The following is a 17352-nucleotide window of genomic DNA, read 5'->3' as shown; positions in this document are numbered from 1 at the left end:
CTCAATCCTTCGTCTGAACCTGACCTTGGTTCTCACTTGATCCTTCCGGAACCCTTCATCTCCGCTGCCTCCTGGCACTCTGCCTCTGGACAACTTCTCCAGGGTCAACCATGCAGAGGCCCGCTTAAGTCCAGCCAGCCCCGGTACCCAAGGACTTAATCTGCGGGGAACGAGGGCTGGTATTGGCAAAACTCCAGTCGGCCTCCACTTCCCGCTTGGCCTCACCTACCGACGGTGGGGACCCGTGGAGGCTTCCCCCACGAGTGGCGCCAACACTACCTCGGGCAAGGGGTCCACCTCCATAATAGCGGGTAAACTTAACGAGCCTACTGGCTATTTATGTATAAATTTACCTGCATATTGGGTGAACAATTTTATGGCAGGCAATTTCTAGAGGGAAAGCACTGTTTTACCAGTGAAAATGCCTTTGAAAATTATCCCCCTATCATCAAAAAGGAAAGTATACATGCAAACAAAAAGTCTAAATCAGCAAAATTAATGAATTGTGTAGGAATTGAGGAAGAATAAAGGCATAGAAGTATAAAGCGAAAAAGTAGATACGAGAAAGGCAATACTTCTGCAACAGTAGAAAAAGGAATAGAGGAGAGAGTGTTTCCAAAGACCCTTGCCATTCAATGTATGGATAGTCTATTAATCATAACTGGAATACCCAATCCACGATCCATATAGAGTATATTATTTGATCATGTAACCGAAAATTTATTGGCACCTACTAGTTAAGTTATAAACCAAACCAAACTTATTTATGTGCCTTTCTGTAAACCGTTGTGATGGTATACTACTAAACAACGGTATATGAAACTTTTAAATAAATAAATAGATGTGAAATTTTCAAACATATTAGAGCTTAGAAGGAGCTTTTTGCTTTGGATTGTTATATTTACCTGCTTGCAGGGCAGCCTGATAGTTGGTTCACTCACCCAGTGCAACCCAGCCAAACGCCTCTGTGTGGGCCAGGAAACGCCACTGCTATCATCACCACCAGGGTGTGCTTCTAGGTGCATGAAGGAGTGCGCACCAAACCTTGTAGACCCCACCGCAGGAAACGACATTCCCAGCACCTCCTGATGATGTCACATGGCCGGGTATTTAAACCCTGGCTGTGCAACTCAGAAATTGCCTCAGCAATGGGTCAACTACCCTTCCAGTAGTGCAAGTTACTGCTTTGTCATGGGATCTTCAGTCTCTTCAGCCTTGCCTTCAGCCTTGCCTTCATCTCTTCAGCATTGCCTTCATCTCTTCAACCTGCTCGACCTTGTCTCTTTAGCCTGCCCAGCCTCCGGCTTTACCTAGCTACCTCTCCCTGTCCTTGAATGAATTACTTGTAATTGACCTACTTTAGCCTGAACTCTTGCCATCCCTGACTGCCACCTGCCAGCGCCTATACCCTGGACTCTCATTATCTCTGCCTGCTGCCTACCTTTGACCTCCACTTGGCCCCAGACCTTCTTATTGAGCTTCACAGAGACTGCCACTTAAGATCTGCTGGCCCCTGGAACCCAAAGGCTTAACTCAAGGGGAATGGTACTGGTATACGTGAAGTTCCAGCCCAGACTCTGCACCGTCCACTTCACTTCTTAGCAGTGAGGACCTACAGGGCCTTCCCTGTAGGTTGCGAAAACCTACCCCAACACAAGGGTCCACAATCCTAACAGTTTGCTGAGGCCATAGACTCGGTGGCCCTGTCCTCACTCCAAGCAATACCGGTCTGGCTGAAGACTACAGGATCAAAAGCAGGTACTCAACCAGGTTATTGTGGCCCTGGAAAGACTGTTTGCCAAGATGGATACCCTGAACCCAGGTTCTGCACTAGCCCCAGCGGCTCCTTCCCCGCTGATACTGCCTGCAATCATCAGACCAGTACCGCAACTCCTAGCTTCCCTACGCTACATAGAAGACCCCAAGAAATGCTGGGGATTCATTAACCAATGTTGGACGCACTTCCAATTTCAGGCTGCTCTATTTCCAGATGATCATGCTATAGTCACGCATATTCTCTCCCTCCTGGGGGGCACTGCACTGGCTTGGGCCTCTCTCCATTGGGAGCAAGAAGACCCTCTGCTCCAGAATCTCTTGGGCTTTTTGCACAAATTCTGCCTGGTATTCATCAAACCCAGAAGAGACACCTCCCTAGTGGAGGAAATGCTACAGGTCCTCCAGGGCTCTCAAACTCTCCAAATACACAATAGAGTTCTGGACGCTCACATCTGAATTAAACTGGAGTGAGGTTAGTCTAACCAGTCTTCCTTCGGGGTCTTGCAAGCCAAATAAAGGATGAACTCACAAAATGGAAATTTCCCACGTCCTTGAACGGTCTTATTGCTTTAGTAGGACATATTAACCAAAGAGAGGGCTCGAGAATATAAAGTGCCTCAACCAATCCTCCTAGCTCCGCATTTCCAAAATCCACCCTCTCCACACACACCACAGGCCCCTGAGGGTAAACACCCAGAGGACCCCATGCATTTGGGCCGTAGCCACCTACCTCCTGAGGAGAAGCAGCGCTGCCAACAATGGACCTATGCATGTATTGTTCTGGTCACAAGGCAGATAAAAAAACATAGACAGTCGTCTTAATTGCAAGGGTATATTTATTAAAGGAAGCAAGGTTGAATAGTACAGTCATAAACAGTCCAAGTCACCTGACTCTGGCTGAGTTTCGCCTATACAGTGGGCTACATCAGGGGCTTTTCCTTGGTACAAACAACTTGCTTATCACGGAATGTGTAAAATCACGGAATGTGTAAAATCCTTGATTATTGATTCTCCATCACAGTAGCTGTACTTCAAGAATATATTATACTAGTGCCGTCGATTGTGCCAATATTCCTTGAATGCATGCATAACACTGCAAGGATCGATTCCTAAAAACCTGGTTACTAATAAAAAATCTCTTAATCAAAATTATTTATGTTTGCTCAGGAGTTCAGATTGTACCGTGCGAGAAGTCTCAGGTTTTTAAGAATCGATCCTTGCAGAGTTACACATGCGTTCAAGGAATATTGGCACAATTGACAGCATTAGTATAATGTATTCTTGAAGATGGAGAATCAATAATCAAGGATTTTACACATTCCATGATAAGCAACTTGTCTGTACCAAGGAAAAGCCCCTGATGCAGCCTACTGTATAGGCGGAACTTGGCCAGAGTCAGGTGACTTGGACTGTTTATGATTGTACTATTCAACCTTGTTTCCATTAAAAAATATACCCCTGCAACTAAGATGATTGGTCTATGCTTTTTATCTGCTTCCTGGCTTTTCTAGACCATCTTCTGCTTTGTTTTTTGGGACCTTTAGTTCAGGTCATGGACACCTTGCCCCAAGAAACAGAGCGATTTCCATGCCTAGGGTTAACCGATGAGGCAACCTTAGGTCGAACATCTTCCACTCCCAAAATCATCGTTCCTGTCTCTATAATCAGAGCCACTTCTCTAAAGCTTTCCTGGACTCCAGCACAGGGGAAAACTTCATTGATCATGCCTTAGTTCTGCTCCATGGCATACCCACTGTACCTCTGAACCAGCTGCTCACCATCTCTTCTGCCTATGGAGACCCCCTCCTGGGGCAGCTCACAGAAAGTATAGTTCCTTCTGCACTCCAAGATGATTATCTTCTATGTCATTCTTTGAGCAGTCAATCCCATAATTCTGGGATTTCATTGACTTCAAAAGCACCAGCCCGCCATCAACTGGCATTCACTGGAACTGACCCAGTGGGGCCTAGCCTGTTCCTCTACTTGCCTTGCTTCTATCACTCCTCTGGCTCATCTGACCATTACAGCCACTCAAATGGGACTGCCTCCTCAGAATGCAGAATATCACGATGTATTTTCCAAGCAGAAGGCTGAAACATTACCTCCTCACCATTCCTGGCAATGAACCTCCTCGAGGGAGAGTATACCCCCTCTTGGAGCCTAAGGCCAAGGCCATGAGTGATTATATCCATGAAAATCCTGTTAGAGGCTTCATCTGTTCGTCCTTTTCTCCCATCAGAGCAAGGTTTTTCTTCATGGCAAAAAGAGACAAAACCCTCCAACACTTTATAGACTACAGGGGCCTTAATTCCATCACAAGAAAGGATCGCTATTCTCTACCACTAATATCCAAGTTGCTTGATAGGCTGCAAGGAGCCCAGATCGTCACAAAACTAGATCTCGGAGCATACAATCTCATCCATATTAAGCAAGGAGATGAGTGGAAGACCGCCTTTAATACTAGAGATGGGCATTATGAGTACTTAGTAATGCCCTTCGACCTGTGCAACACCTCGGCAGTCTTCCAATAAATGGTGAATGATATCTTTTGAGACCTGTTATACTCCTCCATGTTAGTTTATCTAGATGACATCCACATTTTCTCTAAGTCATTAACCGCACATAGATTCCATGTGAAACAAGTGCTCCAGCACTTAAATGAAAACCGCCTATACTAGAAAACCACCTACAGTAGAGAAATGTCTCTTTGAGCAAGAACAATTACCCTTCCTAGGATATATTATCTCCAATACCAGCCTACTCATGTATTCCACTAGACAGAAGGCCATCCTGGAAAGGCCCCAGCCTGTTGGTCTTCAAGCTCTGCAATGATTTTTGGGCTTTGCCAATTACTATCAGCAATTCATCCAGGGGTACTCCACTCTTGCCGCACTTTTTACTGCCATAACACGCAAAGGCACAGACACCAGAAACTGGACCTTGGAAGTGGTTGAAGAGGTTCAGACGTTAAAACAAGCCTTCACCCAAAGGCCATGTCTATGACACCGGGACCCCACTAATCCTATCATGCTTGAAGTAGATGCTTCTTTCTTTGGTGTAGGGGCTGTCCTCAGTCAACATAACACAGAAGGGATGATACTTCCTTGTTCATTTTTCTCACACAACTTCTCCCTAGCAGTGAGGAACTATACAATTGGGAATAGGGAAATCCTAACGATTAAACTGACTCTTGAAGAGTGGCGTCACCTTCTAGAGGGAGCTCAAAACAAGATCAACATTTACACAGATCATAAGAACTTAGAGTACTTTCCAAAGGCCCAGCAACTCAATCCCAGGCAGGCTTGCTGGTCACTTTTCTTCTCCCATTTTTTTTTTGGATTCCGCCATCACCCAGTGAAAAAAATTTGTGTTCTTTCCTAACTGAAGATACTACAGAGGTTGCTACAGCTGTTGCCAGCCCCCAGGAAACCCTGTCTTATATAGCGCTAATGGTAATACAGTTCAGAGTGGATAGATTCTCAAAAATGACTCACTTTGTGCCCTTTGCTGGGCTACCCTTGGCTCCTGAACTGGCCCGTGTCTTTGCCCAAAATGTTTTCCAACTACACGGTCTACCATCCCATATCCTGTCTGATAGAGGCATTCAATTCACAGCCTGTTATTGGAAGGTTCTGTTACGAGCACGCGCGGGCGCGGTCGCCGTAAGCGGGTGGTGAGCCCTTGGGCCACGGCGAAAGCCAGGGAGGAGCCCCAGCCACACCGTGGGAGGTGAGCTGAGCAGGCATGGTGAGCCAGGCAGGCAGGAACAGAAGCAGGGAGTCCGACCCTCAGCCGGACCTGCATGCCCATGGTAGCCAACACGGGGAAGTTGACTAATGAACGGTCCTCCGACTGTTCCCGGCCCTTTCGGACCTGCCGCAGGGAACGGCAATGGGCAGCAGGCCGGACAGAGGCGAGGGCAGACAAAGTCCTTAAACAGAAGACATCAGACGGGGCAGAAGCAGGCTGAAGCAAGACGGAGACATCAGGACAAGGGCTGAAGCGAGACACAGGAAAGATCCAGGCGAGCAGGAACTCCGATGCTGGGATACTCACATCCGAAGCCCCTTCGGCTGGCAGAAGCTCAAGAGCCCGTGGGACGAATCCCTCCTGTTGGCCACTCCAGGGCCCAACAGGACAGAAGGCTCAGGAACCAGATGAGGACGTAGGTCAAGGCAGAGACAGGAAGACATCCGGGCAAGGGCTGAAGCAGACACTGTAGACAAGGCTGGACGAAAACATGGCACTGTCCATCAGGGCGCCCTACTCAGCCAGCACAGCTAGACTGGTCACGGACCACCCCGTCCCAGACACGCCCTACATAGCCCAGGAAGGCTGGTCACGGACCACGCTGAAGAAAGGAGGGTGCAGGGAAACTCCAGGCGAACAGGAACTCCGATGCTGGGATACTCACATCCGAAGTCCTTAAGGCTGGCAGGCACAGGAACAAACATCTAGGCAGAGACACTGGACAGGGATCCACCAAAGCATATGTGATCATGGAAGACCTGGATCAGCAAGGATACAGACGACTGTAGGACCTGATCCGCAGGCCCTTTGCAAGTGAACAGAAAGTCCTTAAATACTGGAGGTAGAAGGCAACTCCCTGGGAGGAGCTTGCCAGGACCGCCCACCGCTGGTCCTATAACTGGGGAAGAGAGCTGCGGGCCAGCCCCTAGAGAAACGGGCGTGGCTGGAAGCAGGAAGTCCAAACACAGAGGCATGCAAGCCACAGGCACAGCTAGGCCTCTCAGGCCCTGGAGCAAGTCCCGGATGGAACGTAGGCGAGGCCCTGGCTTCAGAGCGGCCTCTGGAGGAAGGTAAGAGACCTCCTGTAGCGCAGCAGCAGGGGGAATCGCAACAGGTTCTCTGTCACAAGTTTGGCATCTCTCTGGAATTCATTACAGCTTATCATCCCAAAGACAATGGGAAGACCGAAAGAATCAACCATTCCTCAAGACCTTCCTCACGTAGTATGTCAACAGAAGGCAAGACGACTGGGCCTTCCTGCTGCATTGGGTGGAATTTTCCCTTAACAACCATGTAAGCTCTGTCACCGGCTCCTCCCCATTCCAGATCATGTATGGGAAATTTCCGTGGGTTCCACTCCCGTTACCTCTCACCATGGATTGCCCTGCATCCAGTCTCATGTCCCAGGAACTCCACAACCTCTGGACTCAGACTACTCAATTAATATCACAGGCAACCATTCAAGCTAAGAAATATGCAGACACTAAATGCCAACCAGCACCACAGTTCAAGGAGGGTGATTTAATATGGCTGAACACCTGACATCTACATCTCTGAGTTCCTTCACTTCACCTGGCCCCACAATTCATTGGACCATACCCCATTCAACGGAAGGTGGGTCCCGTTACTTACACTAAGGCTCCATAATGAATTTCATGTCTCACTCCTGAAACTGTTGATTCTTTCCTGGCCTTCCAGAAGGCCATCCACACCCATGGAAGTGACAGTGCAAGAAGACACACTGTTCGGAGTAGAAGAAAGTTTGGATTCCTGTAGACAATGGAACAAAGATGAGTAACTCATCTTATGGAAGCACTTTGGCCCAGAGGAGAACTTCTGAGAGCCTGCCAACACCTTCTAAGCATTGCATCTGATAAAAGGCTTCTACAGGCGGTTTCCCTCCAAACCTAAACCCTGGGCCCTGAGGAGGGGGCTTGCGGGGTTACTGTTATGGTTTCCAGCTCACAGGGCAACCCACGAGACAGCTCATTCATCCAGCACAGCACAGCTGAACGCCATTGCTCCACACGGCCAGGAAATGCCGCCACCATCATCTCCAGAGTTTAATCTAGGTGCAAGCTCATGGCATGCACTTAACCTTGTGGCTGATATCCCTGTTGCCTCCTGATGATGTCACACAGCCGGGTATTTAAATCCTGGCCATGCAATTCAGAATAGTTTCAGCAACGAGTCAACAACCTTACCGATAGTGTGAGTTGCTGCTTTAGCATGGGATCTTCAGTCTCTTCAGCCTTGCCTTCGTCTCCTCAGCCTTGCCTTCAGCCTCTTCAGCCTGCCCAGCCTTGCCTTCATCCCTCTGGCCTTACCTAGTTACCTCTCCATGCCTTTGGGTGGATTACTGGTAATCGACCTTAGCCTGCATTCTCAATATCCCTGTCTGCCGCCTACTTTCGATCTCCACCTGGCCCCGGACCTCTTCTATGACCTTCACAGAGACTGCCACCTAAGATCTGCTGGCCCCGGAACCCAAAGGTTCAATCCAAAGGGAAAGGGTCTGGTATAGGCGAAGCTCCAGCCAGTCTCTGCACCGTCTGCTCTGCCAATTGGCGGTGAGAACCTACAGGGCCTTCCCTGTAGGTTACATCAACCTCACCCCAGCACAAAGTTCCAAAATCCTAACATGGATGAGGCAAGCAAAAGATTGCATGGTCAAATGTAACTCTATTAAAAGTGCTTATTTTTTGGGGGAAAAAATGCTTTTACTTGAAAATTACCTTCCAAGAAAATATTTTCTTGTGAGCAATGACAATGTACAGATTACAGAAACTTATTCTTGGTGCACAATATCATCAAACACCCATAAGGATATTGTTTCTCCAAAATTCAATATTCACCATGTAGTGAAACTTTTTTATATTAAAAAAAATTGCCATTTAGGGTTTAATAATCAAACATGATGTTTGTATAAATTACTTACTTTACATAAAGGAGGACGAGTTACAGCCCAGTATTCTCCTTCGTTATCTATGTAAATCATTCCGGTTTTACGGAAACCTTGTGGCCAGATCCAGGGACGAGCCTTTGGAGCAGTCATCTCAGGTTCAGTATTCTCAGAGGTAGAATCTGAAGTCTTTTCCTGTAGTTCTGCAGCAGTCTGTAGGAGGTACACACATAGGGGGTAATTTTGAAACACTGCAAATAAAAATGTCTGCAAATAACATGTATACGTTTACACCAATTTTCAAAGTAGACTTGTAAGCATAAATCTGCTTTGAAAACTATCCCACTAAATCTACCTGCATAAGTAACTCCTGCTAAATTATCCACAGAATATTTAAAGTAAAATGTGTTTACTTTTTAAAATCCAAAAGTATGTGCATAAATCCAAACCCCCTACCCTGTCCTGCCCCAAAAATACCTCTGCTCAGTCCAGGTAAACTTATTTACAAACAGGACATATAAGTGTAACTTAACCCCCACATCGAATGGGCAATTTTGTAAAAGGTCATTTCTGCCTGTTTTACTCTCTGAAGTCCCTTTAAAAATTCCCATTATGATGCACTGCATTACATTTTTCATTTTCACATTAAACACCAGTTGTGTTTGATAGATTTATGATGTCACAGGCTAACCATGACTTTTTCAAATACAGCAATTTCATTTGCATTTTGGTCAAAATTGTTTAGCATTCTGTTCATAACAACTGATAGATCTTTATAACTAAAGAATTATGAGGTCTCTAGTCAGCCACTGGTTGGTTTGCACAGTTAACCAGTTAAACTTATCCACCTAACTTTGCTTGGATATTCAGCAGCACAGCTATTTATTTACCGGTATTTAAGTGTTTTTATATACCGATAACTGTATTCACATCGTATCGGTTTACATAGAACGTATAATAATGATAGAGAAAATACATTGAACAATTTGGTTACATGGCAAACAGAGAAAAGTGAATAACTTTATATGCAGAGCGAACATAACTGTTGATATAAGACAACGACAAACCTTTTCCGTTGCAAAAAAATCAGCAGAACCAGGGGTCACGATTTAAAACTCCAGGGAGGAAGACTCAGAACCAATATCAGGAAGTATTTCTTCACGGAGAGGGTGGTGGATACCTGGAATGCCCTTCCGGAGGAAGTGGTGAAGACCAAAACTGTGAAGGATTTCAAAGGGGCGTGGGATAAATACTGTGGATCCATAAAGTCTAGAGGATGTGAATGAAGACAAACGGCATGGGGGTGGCTTGAGGGAATATTGGCTACTACCTGGAGATGAATATCCTTATTCAATAATGCGACTCCAACATTGCTCTATGCTTCAACGGCAAGAGGAAATGTGGAAAAAAGGATTTGCAACCACATAAAAGCAGGGGAGTAGCTTGCTTGTTACGGCGCTTACTACCCCAAACCAAAAAAATACCTGATACTTCACTTTCAACGGAAATCCAACATAGCTCTCTGCTTCAACGGCAGGGGAGGAAGTTTGACACTTCACACATATCCAACATAGCTCTCTGCTTCAACGGCAGGGGAGCAACTCTGATATTTCACTTTCAATGCAAAGCCAGCATAGCTCTCTGCTTCAATGGCAGGGGAGGAAGTTTGACACTTCACACATATCCAGCATAGCCCTCTGCTTCAACGGCAGGGGAGCAAGACTGATACTTCACTTTCAATGCATAGCCAGCATGGCTCTCTGCTTCAACGGCAGGGGGGAATGAAGAAAGGTGGATCTATATTCAGGCAACAATCAACAATGACTGAATTACATAGCCTGAATAAACAGATAAGCATGGGTGTAGCTTGCTTATTGCGGTTGTTAATACCCCTAACTAAATTAAGCTATTTCACTTAGATGCAGGTCCAACACTGCTCTCTACATTAATGGCAGGGGTGGAAGGGAAATAGAATAAAAAAAGGTTACTAAGAGCCAAGAGAAACAGATAAGTATGTGAGAGAAAAAAAAGTGCGAAAGCTTGCTGGGCAGACTGGATGGGCCGTTTGGTCTTCTTCTGCCGTCATTTCTATATCATTTCTATATTGGGTATTATATACAATGTTTGGATAAAAATTTGGTAACAAGGCATGTTTAGAGTGCGGTATATATCATTGAAACTAGAGAAAGGTGCATAACGTTATATTTCAAAGTATTTTCAGCTAACTTTAGGACTGCATTTGTGCAGTCTTAAAATTATTCAACTAACTTAGTCCTAGAATCATCAAAATGCTGTAAATAAAGCAGAAATATGCATTAGCATCTGTGCTAAAAAAAAAAAAAAAGGGCGTTTAGGGAATCTCTGAGATACCACATCGTGAAGGTAAGTTGTGCAAATCGTGATATTTTATTGTGTTATACGACTCGGTATCAAGTTGTGTGACATTAACATGTTGTGTGTCATTTTATTCGTCATATGTCATTTTACACCTGGTGTATTAATTTCTTTGTATATAAATACCAGCTTCCTGCAGCTGCATCTTTGAGGGTGTGTCAGAAGAGGGAGAGGAGGTGAGTTTTTGGATAGTAGAGTTGGAGTTTAGTGATTTCTGATGAGTTGTCCTGTTGTTTACTGTTATCATCTGTTTACCTTTACCTTTGTCTCTTGTCTTTATTTGTGTGTGTAAGTTTTTGTGTGTTTTTCAAGTGTGTCTGTTTATCTTTGTGTGGTGGAAAGTGGTGGTGACGAATGATGGTGGAGGAGTGTGGCATGGTAGAGAGGATGGATTGTGGAAGGCATGGGAGGAGAGGAGAGGTGTGAGGAGAGGAGGGGGAGGAGGAGGCTAGGAGTGGTAGGAGGAGTAGGAGAAGTGACATAAGGAATAGAGATTGAGAGGAGGGAAGAGATAGAAGGAGGGGAAAGGGGATAGGCAGGCAACTGTGGCTGGAGGAGGATAGCAGGGTAAAGCTAGACAGAGATGGAAGGGGAGAATGGGAGCGAGAGCAAGGAAAGTGACACCTCTCTGGAAGTGGAAGTGGCAACCCAAACATCCGGCAGCTAGGCAGCAGGGCGGACTCATCTTCAAATATAAGAGTTCGGCGTCAAGAACACTGAGATGCTCATTGCTGGGGTCCTCCACAACTACAACATGCTGCTTGGGAACTGTGTGGCAAAGATGTCTAGGGCAGCCAAGAGCCAGATATGGCGCACCATCACCCAGACCATATCCCAGTGCAGTGGAATAAAAAGGACGGAGAGCAGGTGGGCCTTTGCTATCTCGACATCAAGACCCTGCTGAAGATCAAGTTGGTGAGCTGCAAAAAGTATCTGAACCAGATGGGAAGAGGAGTCCTTTGCCTCATAGTCCTAACTCCCATGGATCAGTACCTGATTGAATAGCTGGGACCAGACATCTTTGAGGGGATGGATGAGACCCTGGACACCATAACAGCATGCAAGCTGGGGCTGGTAAGTTCACCTCACCTATAAATGTCAAGTCTGCTACAGATGTCTGTTGCGCCGGTGGTGGACCCTTGGGCCGAGGTGGGTTTGACGCTACCCATAGGAGGGATCCTACAGGTCCCCACCGTTGGCAGGCAGAGGGGAGGCCGACTGGTGCTTCACCAATACCAGCCCTTGTTCACCACGGGTTGAGCCTTTGGATGCCGGGGCCGGCTGGACTTAGGTGGCCTCCGTCAGTGGGTGGATCGAGGTCAGCCCAGAGGCAGCAACTGGTGTAGATATCAGTCTGTACTGGATGAGGCAGAGTCCCGGAGACCCGGGCGCCAATAGGAACACAGTCTGACAGAGGGTGCCCGAGCAAGAGCAGGCCGAAGCCTGAATGAACCACGTCCAGGACAAAGGCTAAAGAGGCGTCTTTAAGCAAGCTGAGTTCTGGGCTGGTGGCAGTCTGGAAGCAGTGGCAAGCAAGGCTGAAGTCTAGATGAGGAGAGAGTCAAAGGATGGTCAGATGAAGCAGAAGCCCAGGGATGGAGAGAAGCAACGGCATGGACAGGCAATGCAGAGGTCCGGGGCTGGAGAGAGGCAACAGAGTAGTCAGGCAATGCAGGGTCAAACCAGGTTAGCAATCCAAAGGAGAGACGAAGGAACAGGAACACCGGAACAAGGAAACAGGAACGAAGGCAATCAGGATCGGGAACCAGGAACAGAAGAAGCAACAAGTACTCGACTAGCGAGGGGACCTGTTGCAAAGGCAATTTGAGAGAGCGGAGCCCAGCCTTATATACCAGAGCTTAGCCGACGTCATCATCCGGGGCCGTGGCCAGTTTCCCGCCGCTGACCCTATGAAAGGATCAGCTGTGCGCGTGCTCCTAGGAAGGGGCGCTGCACTGGTTGGAATGGTGTCTCTCAGCGGGACACGCGGAGAGGCCCGACAAAGAAAATCAGGAACTGCAGCAGAGCCACAGGCCCCAGGGGCGGCCCAGGGATGGAGCCGGCAGCCCACAGCCTCCAGAGACGAGGGATTGGGTGCTGGATCACTTTGAAAGAGGTGAGGGGGCCAAGCCGCGGGTCTGCTGCGGCCAGGGCGCGTAACACCTAATAATTGAATCATCAACTATGACAGCTGACCTAACCCTTCCCTCCTTGGCAGAAGCCCTGGGAGACACATTCTCGAGGCGAGAGGATGATGCACCACCTGGAGAGCAGGTCCTTGTTACAGGATCATTTCCTGCTGCACCAGGTTGATGCTCTCCAATCATGAGACCTTCCTCCTCCAAGGCAGAACCAAGGATGTCAGACTGGAGTTGTGGCTTGGCAACTATGTCCCTGAAGGTCTCATCTATATACCTCTGTCTGCCTCAGCTCCTCCAGGTCTGCCACTCTGGCCTTCATAGATTGGACTCGTTCTCTGAGACAGGAGCTCTTTGCATTGTTTTTGACATAAAGAGCTACTCTTCCCCCTTTTCTGTCCTTTCTGTCTTTCCTTAACAAGTTATCCCAATCATGGCTGAATCCCAATCATAAGAATTCATGAACCATGTCTCCATAACAGCAACAATGTCCAAGTCCACCTCCACCATAAGGGCCTGCAGGTCTAGGATTTTATTACCCAAACTATGAGCATTTGTAGTCAGCTTTCCGATTTTTCTCTCTTGATTTGTTGCACTTTCTAGATATCTTTTCTGCTTTTTTGAGCTGATTGATTTTGTTATTTTCTCCTCCTACTTCCTGTATTGCTTGAGGGTGACATATCAATTTTATTGGCCATCTCCTGCCACCCCCATTCTCTTTTGCCCATTTAAAGGGGAATCTAAGTTTCAGCTCCGAAACTGCACTTTCTGAAAGAGAAAGATTGAGAAATTTTTATTTATCGATGTTTACTTTGAAACCCGAAACCACCCAAACCCTTCAATCTCCAGGGAAGTTTCAGGCCTGCTCAAAGTAAACATAATATCATTAGCAAATCTGGCTATCTAGCAACTGCTGAATATTCAGTTATATTCAGAAGCCACTAGATAGCGGGATAAGTCACTAATCCGGCTATCGAATTAGCTGGATAAGTTGTAGATCGGCAGTGAGCAGATTGGAGCAGTGCTATATTGCAGAAAAGGTATTTGGCTAAGTAGCAATAGTTAGACTTAGTTGGATAACTTATCCGTCTAGGTTAGACCTGCTCAATAGACTTATCCAGCTAAGTGGCCCCAAATATGGGGATATTCAGCTGCATATATCATGATCCTGACTGCTAGGCAGCCTCCCTGCCAGCAGAGATCCAACACACAGCTACGCTCGCTCCCATCCTAGTCTACTTGATGCTCCCATGATTCAGCAGGGCCAGCCCTATTTAGCCCTGCCTCTATCACAACTCATTACCTCTTCATCAAGTCACCTTGGCTCTTTGCATTAGCCCTCTTTGCCTTGCTTTCCTGCTGAATGGCTGTCTGGGTCTTCTGCCTTGCCCTGGGGCCCCCTGGGCCTCCTGCCTTGCTTTTGGCCCTTGTGGCCTTCTGCTTTGCTTTCTGGCTTCCTTGGCCCTCTGTCTGACTTGTGGTCTTTCTGGCCCCCTTGTTCTTCCTTGTGGCTCTTAAGCCTTCTTATCCTACTCAATTCTGCCTATGGCCTTCAGGCCTTGTAGTACTTCCTTGCCCTGCCTTGGCCTTCAGGCCTTCTGTATTTCCTTGTCTTGTCTAATCTGTTCATTCCTTATCTCATCCTGCCTAACCCTTCCTGTGGTCTGAGTTCACAGTGGGCCTTCTGTTTCTGTCTCCAGTGCTTGACTGTTATCTTCTGTGTGTCTAGAGTTAGACAGCGGGCCCCTGGGTCGTGGTAAGGGTAGACTCCACCCTCAGGGAGGAGCCCTGTAGTAACTCACCATGACAGGCAGAGTCTCAGTGATAATGGACAACCGAGAAACAGAGAAATAACTTTATTATACTGCAATGGTACCCGAGGAACAGGTAATGAACTTAGTCCAAGATGTAGGACCTGCAAGCAGGTCTTTTCTGATGATAGCCTGCAGCACGGGATGGTCCTGGAAACACTTCCTCTCAGTGGTGCTTGTGTAGGATGTCTCTGGTAGAGGCCTGTAGTGCAGATTAGGCCGGAGATAGTAGATGGATGTACACAAGGTAATAGAGAGCCGGTGGTAACCCGCAGCGTGGGGTGCCCTGAAGAATACTTTCTCTTGCTGCTGTCTGTGCAGGCGATATCCGGTAGTGATCCGCAACGTGAGGTAGGCCGGATGCTGGTAGCAAATTGCACAAGATGGTATGGATGTGGTAGTGGTCTGCAGAGTGGGGTAACCCGAGAATCCACACAGTGAAGGTAGAGGCAGGTGGAGAGCAGGCACTGTACTCACTTGGCACTGAAGAAGTAGATAGAAGCATAGGCACCGAGAAGACCTGGAATGGAGCAGGGCCAGGTTGTCCAAAGAACGATGCAGGACTCACTGAAAGAGAGCAGAGGCAGTGAGAGAGGACCTCCGAGGAGTGGATAGCCCTGAGTGTGAGCGAGGCCCCCGAGGAGTGGGTTCCGAGAACACTCAGACAGGAACAACAACCAGTCGCAGGAAGGCGGAATAAGCAGGACTGGAATCCTTGCTAACTCGTTATACTGAAGGTCAGCTGAGCTTAAGTAGTAGAAGTAGGTGATGTCATGCGGTGGGGACGCCCCCAAGGCTCCCGCCATGACGTGCTCAAGAAGCGGCCAGACGCGCACGTGCCCTAAGTTAACCCAGAAGTAAGATGGCTGCCAGGAGTGCCCACGCTGTCCCGGGAACGCCATGAGGGTCGGCGTGGAGAAGCGGAGACGGCTTTCCTCCCCAGACTAGGAGCAGAAGGGAGAAAAGAGGTGAGCAGTAGAAATCGCAGCCGCCTGCGACCGGGCGCAACAGTACCCCCTTTCTTAGGGCCCCTCCCAGGGGGTTTCGGCTTCCTAGGATGAGTGAGATGAAAACGATGTAGCATCTCCTTGACCAGTATATTGGCCGCAGGTTCCCAGCTGTTCTCTTCGGGTCCGTATACCTCCCAGGAAATGAGATATTCCCAATTCTTTCCCTTTCTACGTACATCCAGGATGTCATCAACTTTATATGTGATATCTTCTTCAGCATCCAAAGGTTGTGGATCAGGTGTTTTGTCAGAGAAATTCAAAAGGATGAGTGATTTCAGGAGTGAAACATGGAAAGCGTTGTGTATTTTCATCGAAGGCGGCAATTTCAAGCTGTAAGTTAATGAACCCAGGCAGCGAAGGACAGTGAAGGGTCCAATATACTGTGGAGCAAATCAAACTGAAGGTAGCTTGAGCCGAATGTGTTTGGTACTGAGCCATACCTTTTCTCCTGGCTTGAACTGGGGAGCCACTTGATGATGAGCATCATAGAATTTTTTTGCTCATTATCCAGCTTTGTATAGAAGCTCTTTGGTTTTAGTCCAGAGTTGATGAATCTCATCCGCAGTAGCCTGAGCAGCAGGTGATGTTCCAGATAATGGTATGGGAAGTGGTGGAAGCGGCTGGCAGCCATAGACTATCTGAAATGGAGTGGAGCCAGTAGCGGACGCCAGATGCAAGTTTAATGCAAACTCTGCCCAGGGTAGCAGTTCTGCCCAATCATTCTGCCTAGAGTTGACATAGGCCCGAATGAACTGCTTGAGGGTTCTGTTCATTCTCTCCATTTGTCTATTAGATTGGGGGTGATAGGCAGAAGTCAGGTCTAATGCGATGTCGAACTTACGACATAATTCTCTCCAGAACTTGGTGGTGAATTGCACACCTCTGCCTGATACAATATGCTTGGGCATCCCATGTAACCGGAAAATATGTCGCACAAATAGTTTATGCAGTTCTGGGGCAGATGGCAGTCCGGGTAAGGCCACAAAGTATGCCATTTTTGAGACACGATCTACAGTGATCCATATTGTATTGTTCCCATTAGACAGTGGTAAGTTGACCACAAAATCAGTTGCAATGTGAGTCCAGGATTTATCCGGAATAGGCAGCAGTTGGAGAAGACCCCAGGGATGGCCGGCAGGAGGTTTTTGCCTGGTGCAAGTAACGCAGGACTCTACATATGTTTGAACGCCCTTCTTTATAGACGGCCACCAATAATACCGCTGTAAAGTAGCGAGAGTACAGGCTTGTCCTGGATGACCCGCTATCTTTGAATTGTGAGTCCACTTCAACAACTTTCTCCTTAGCATCTGGGGGACCACTGTCTTGCCTGTGAGAACTGAATGGGTAGCAGCCAGCATTATCTCTTTAGGGTCAATGATGTGGTGAGGTTCATCTGGCACATCCTCTGGAGTAAAAGAGCTGCCCGGACATTCTTATCCACTGGACGGTATTTAAGCAGGAAATTGAACCAGTTGAAGAATAATGACCATCGAGTTTGGCGATGGTTAAGCCTTTGAGCATGGCAGATATATTCCAGGTTCTTATGATCCATGAACACGGTTATTTGGTGT

General features: G+C 47.4%; 1 protein-coding gene across 1 annotated transcript in view; it reads right to left on the bottom strand.

The window, feature by feature from the left end:
- The window catches only part of LOC115087204, a 48251-nt gene that overhangs the window by 8972 nt on the left and 21927 nt on the right, over positions 1 to 17352 (bottom strand). Inside the window, exon 3 of the mRNA XM_029594087.1 lies at positions 8465 to 8641. Coding sequence (XP_029449947.1) covers positions 8465 to 8641 — 177 coding nt within the window. The remainder of the gene's footprint in view (positions 1 to 8464; positions 8642 to 17352) is intronic.

This window comes from Rhinatrema bivittatum, chromosome 3 (assembly GCF_901001135.1).
Source record: "Rhinatrema bivittatum chromosome 3, aRhiBiv1.1, whole genome shotgun sequence".
NCBI lineage: Eukaryota > Metazoa > Chordata > Amphibia > Gymnophiona > Rhinatrematidae > Rhinatrema > Rhinatrema bivittatum.
The sequence above is the reverse complement of the archived record's forward strand: the minus strand, read 5'-3'. Positions and strand labels throughout refer to the sequence as shown.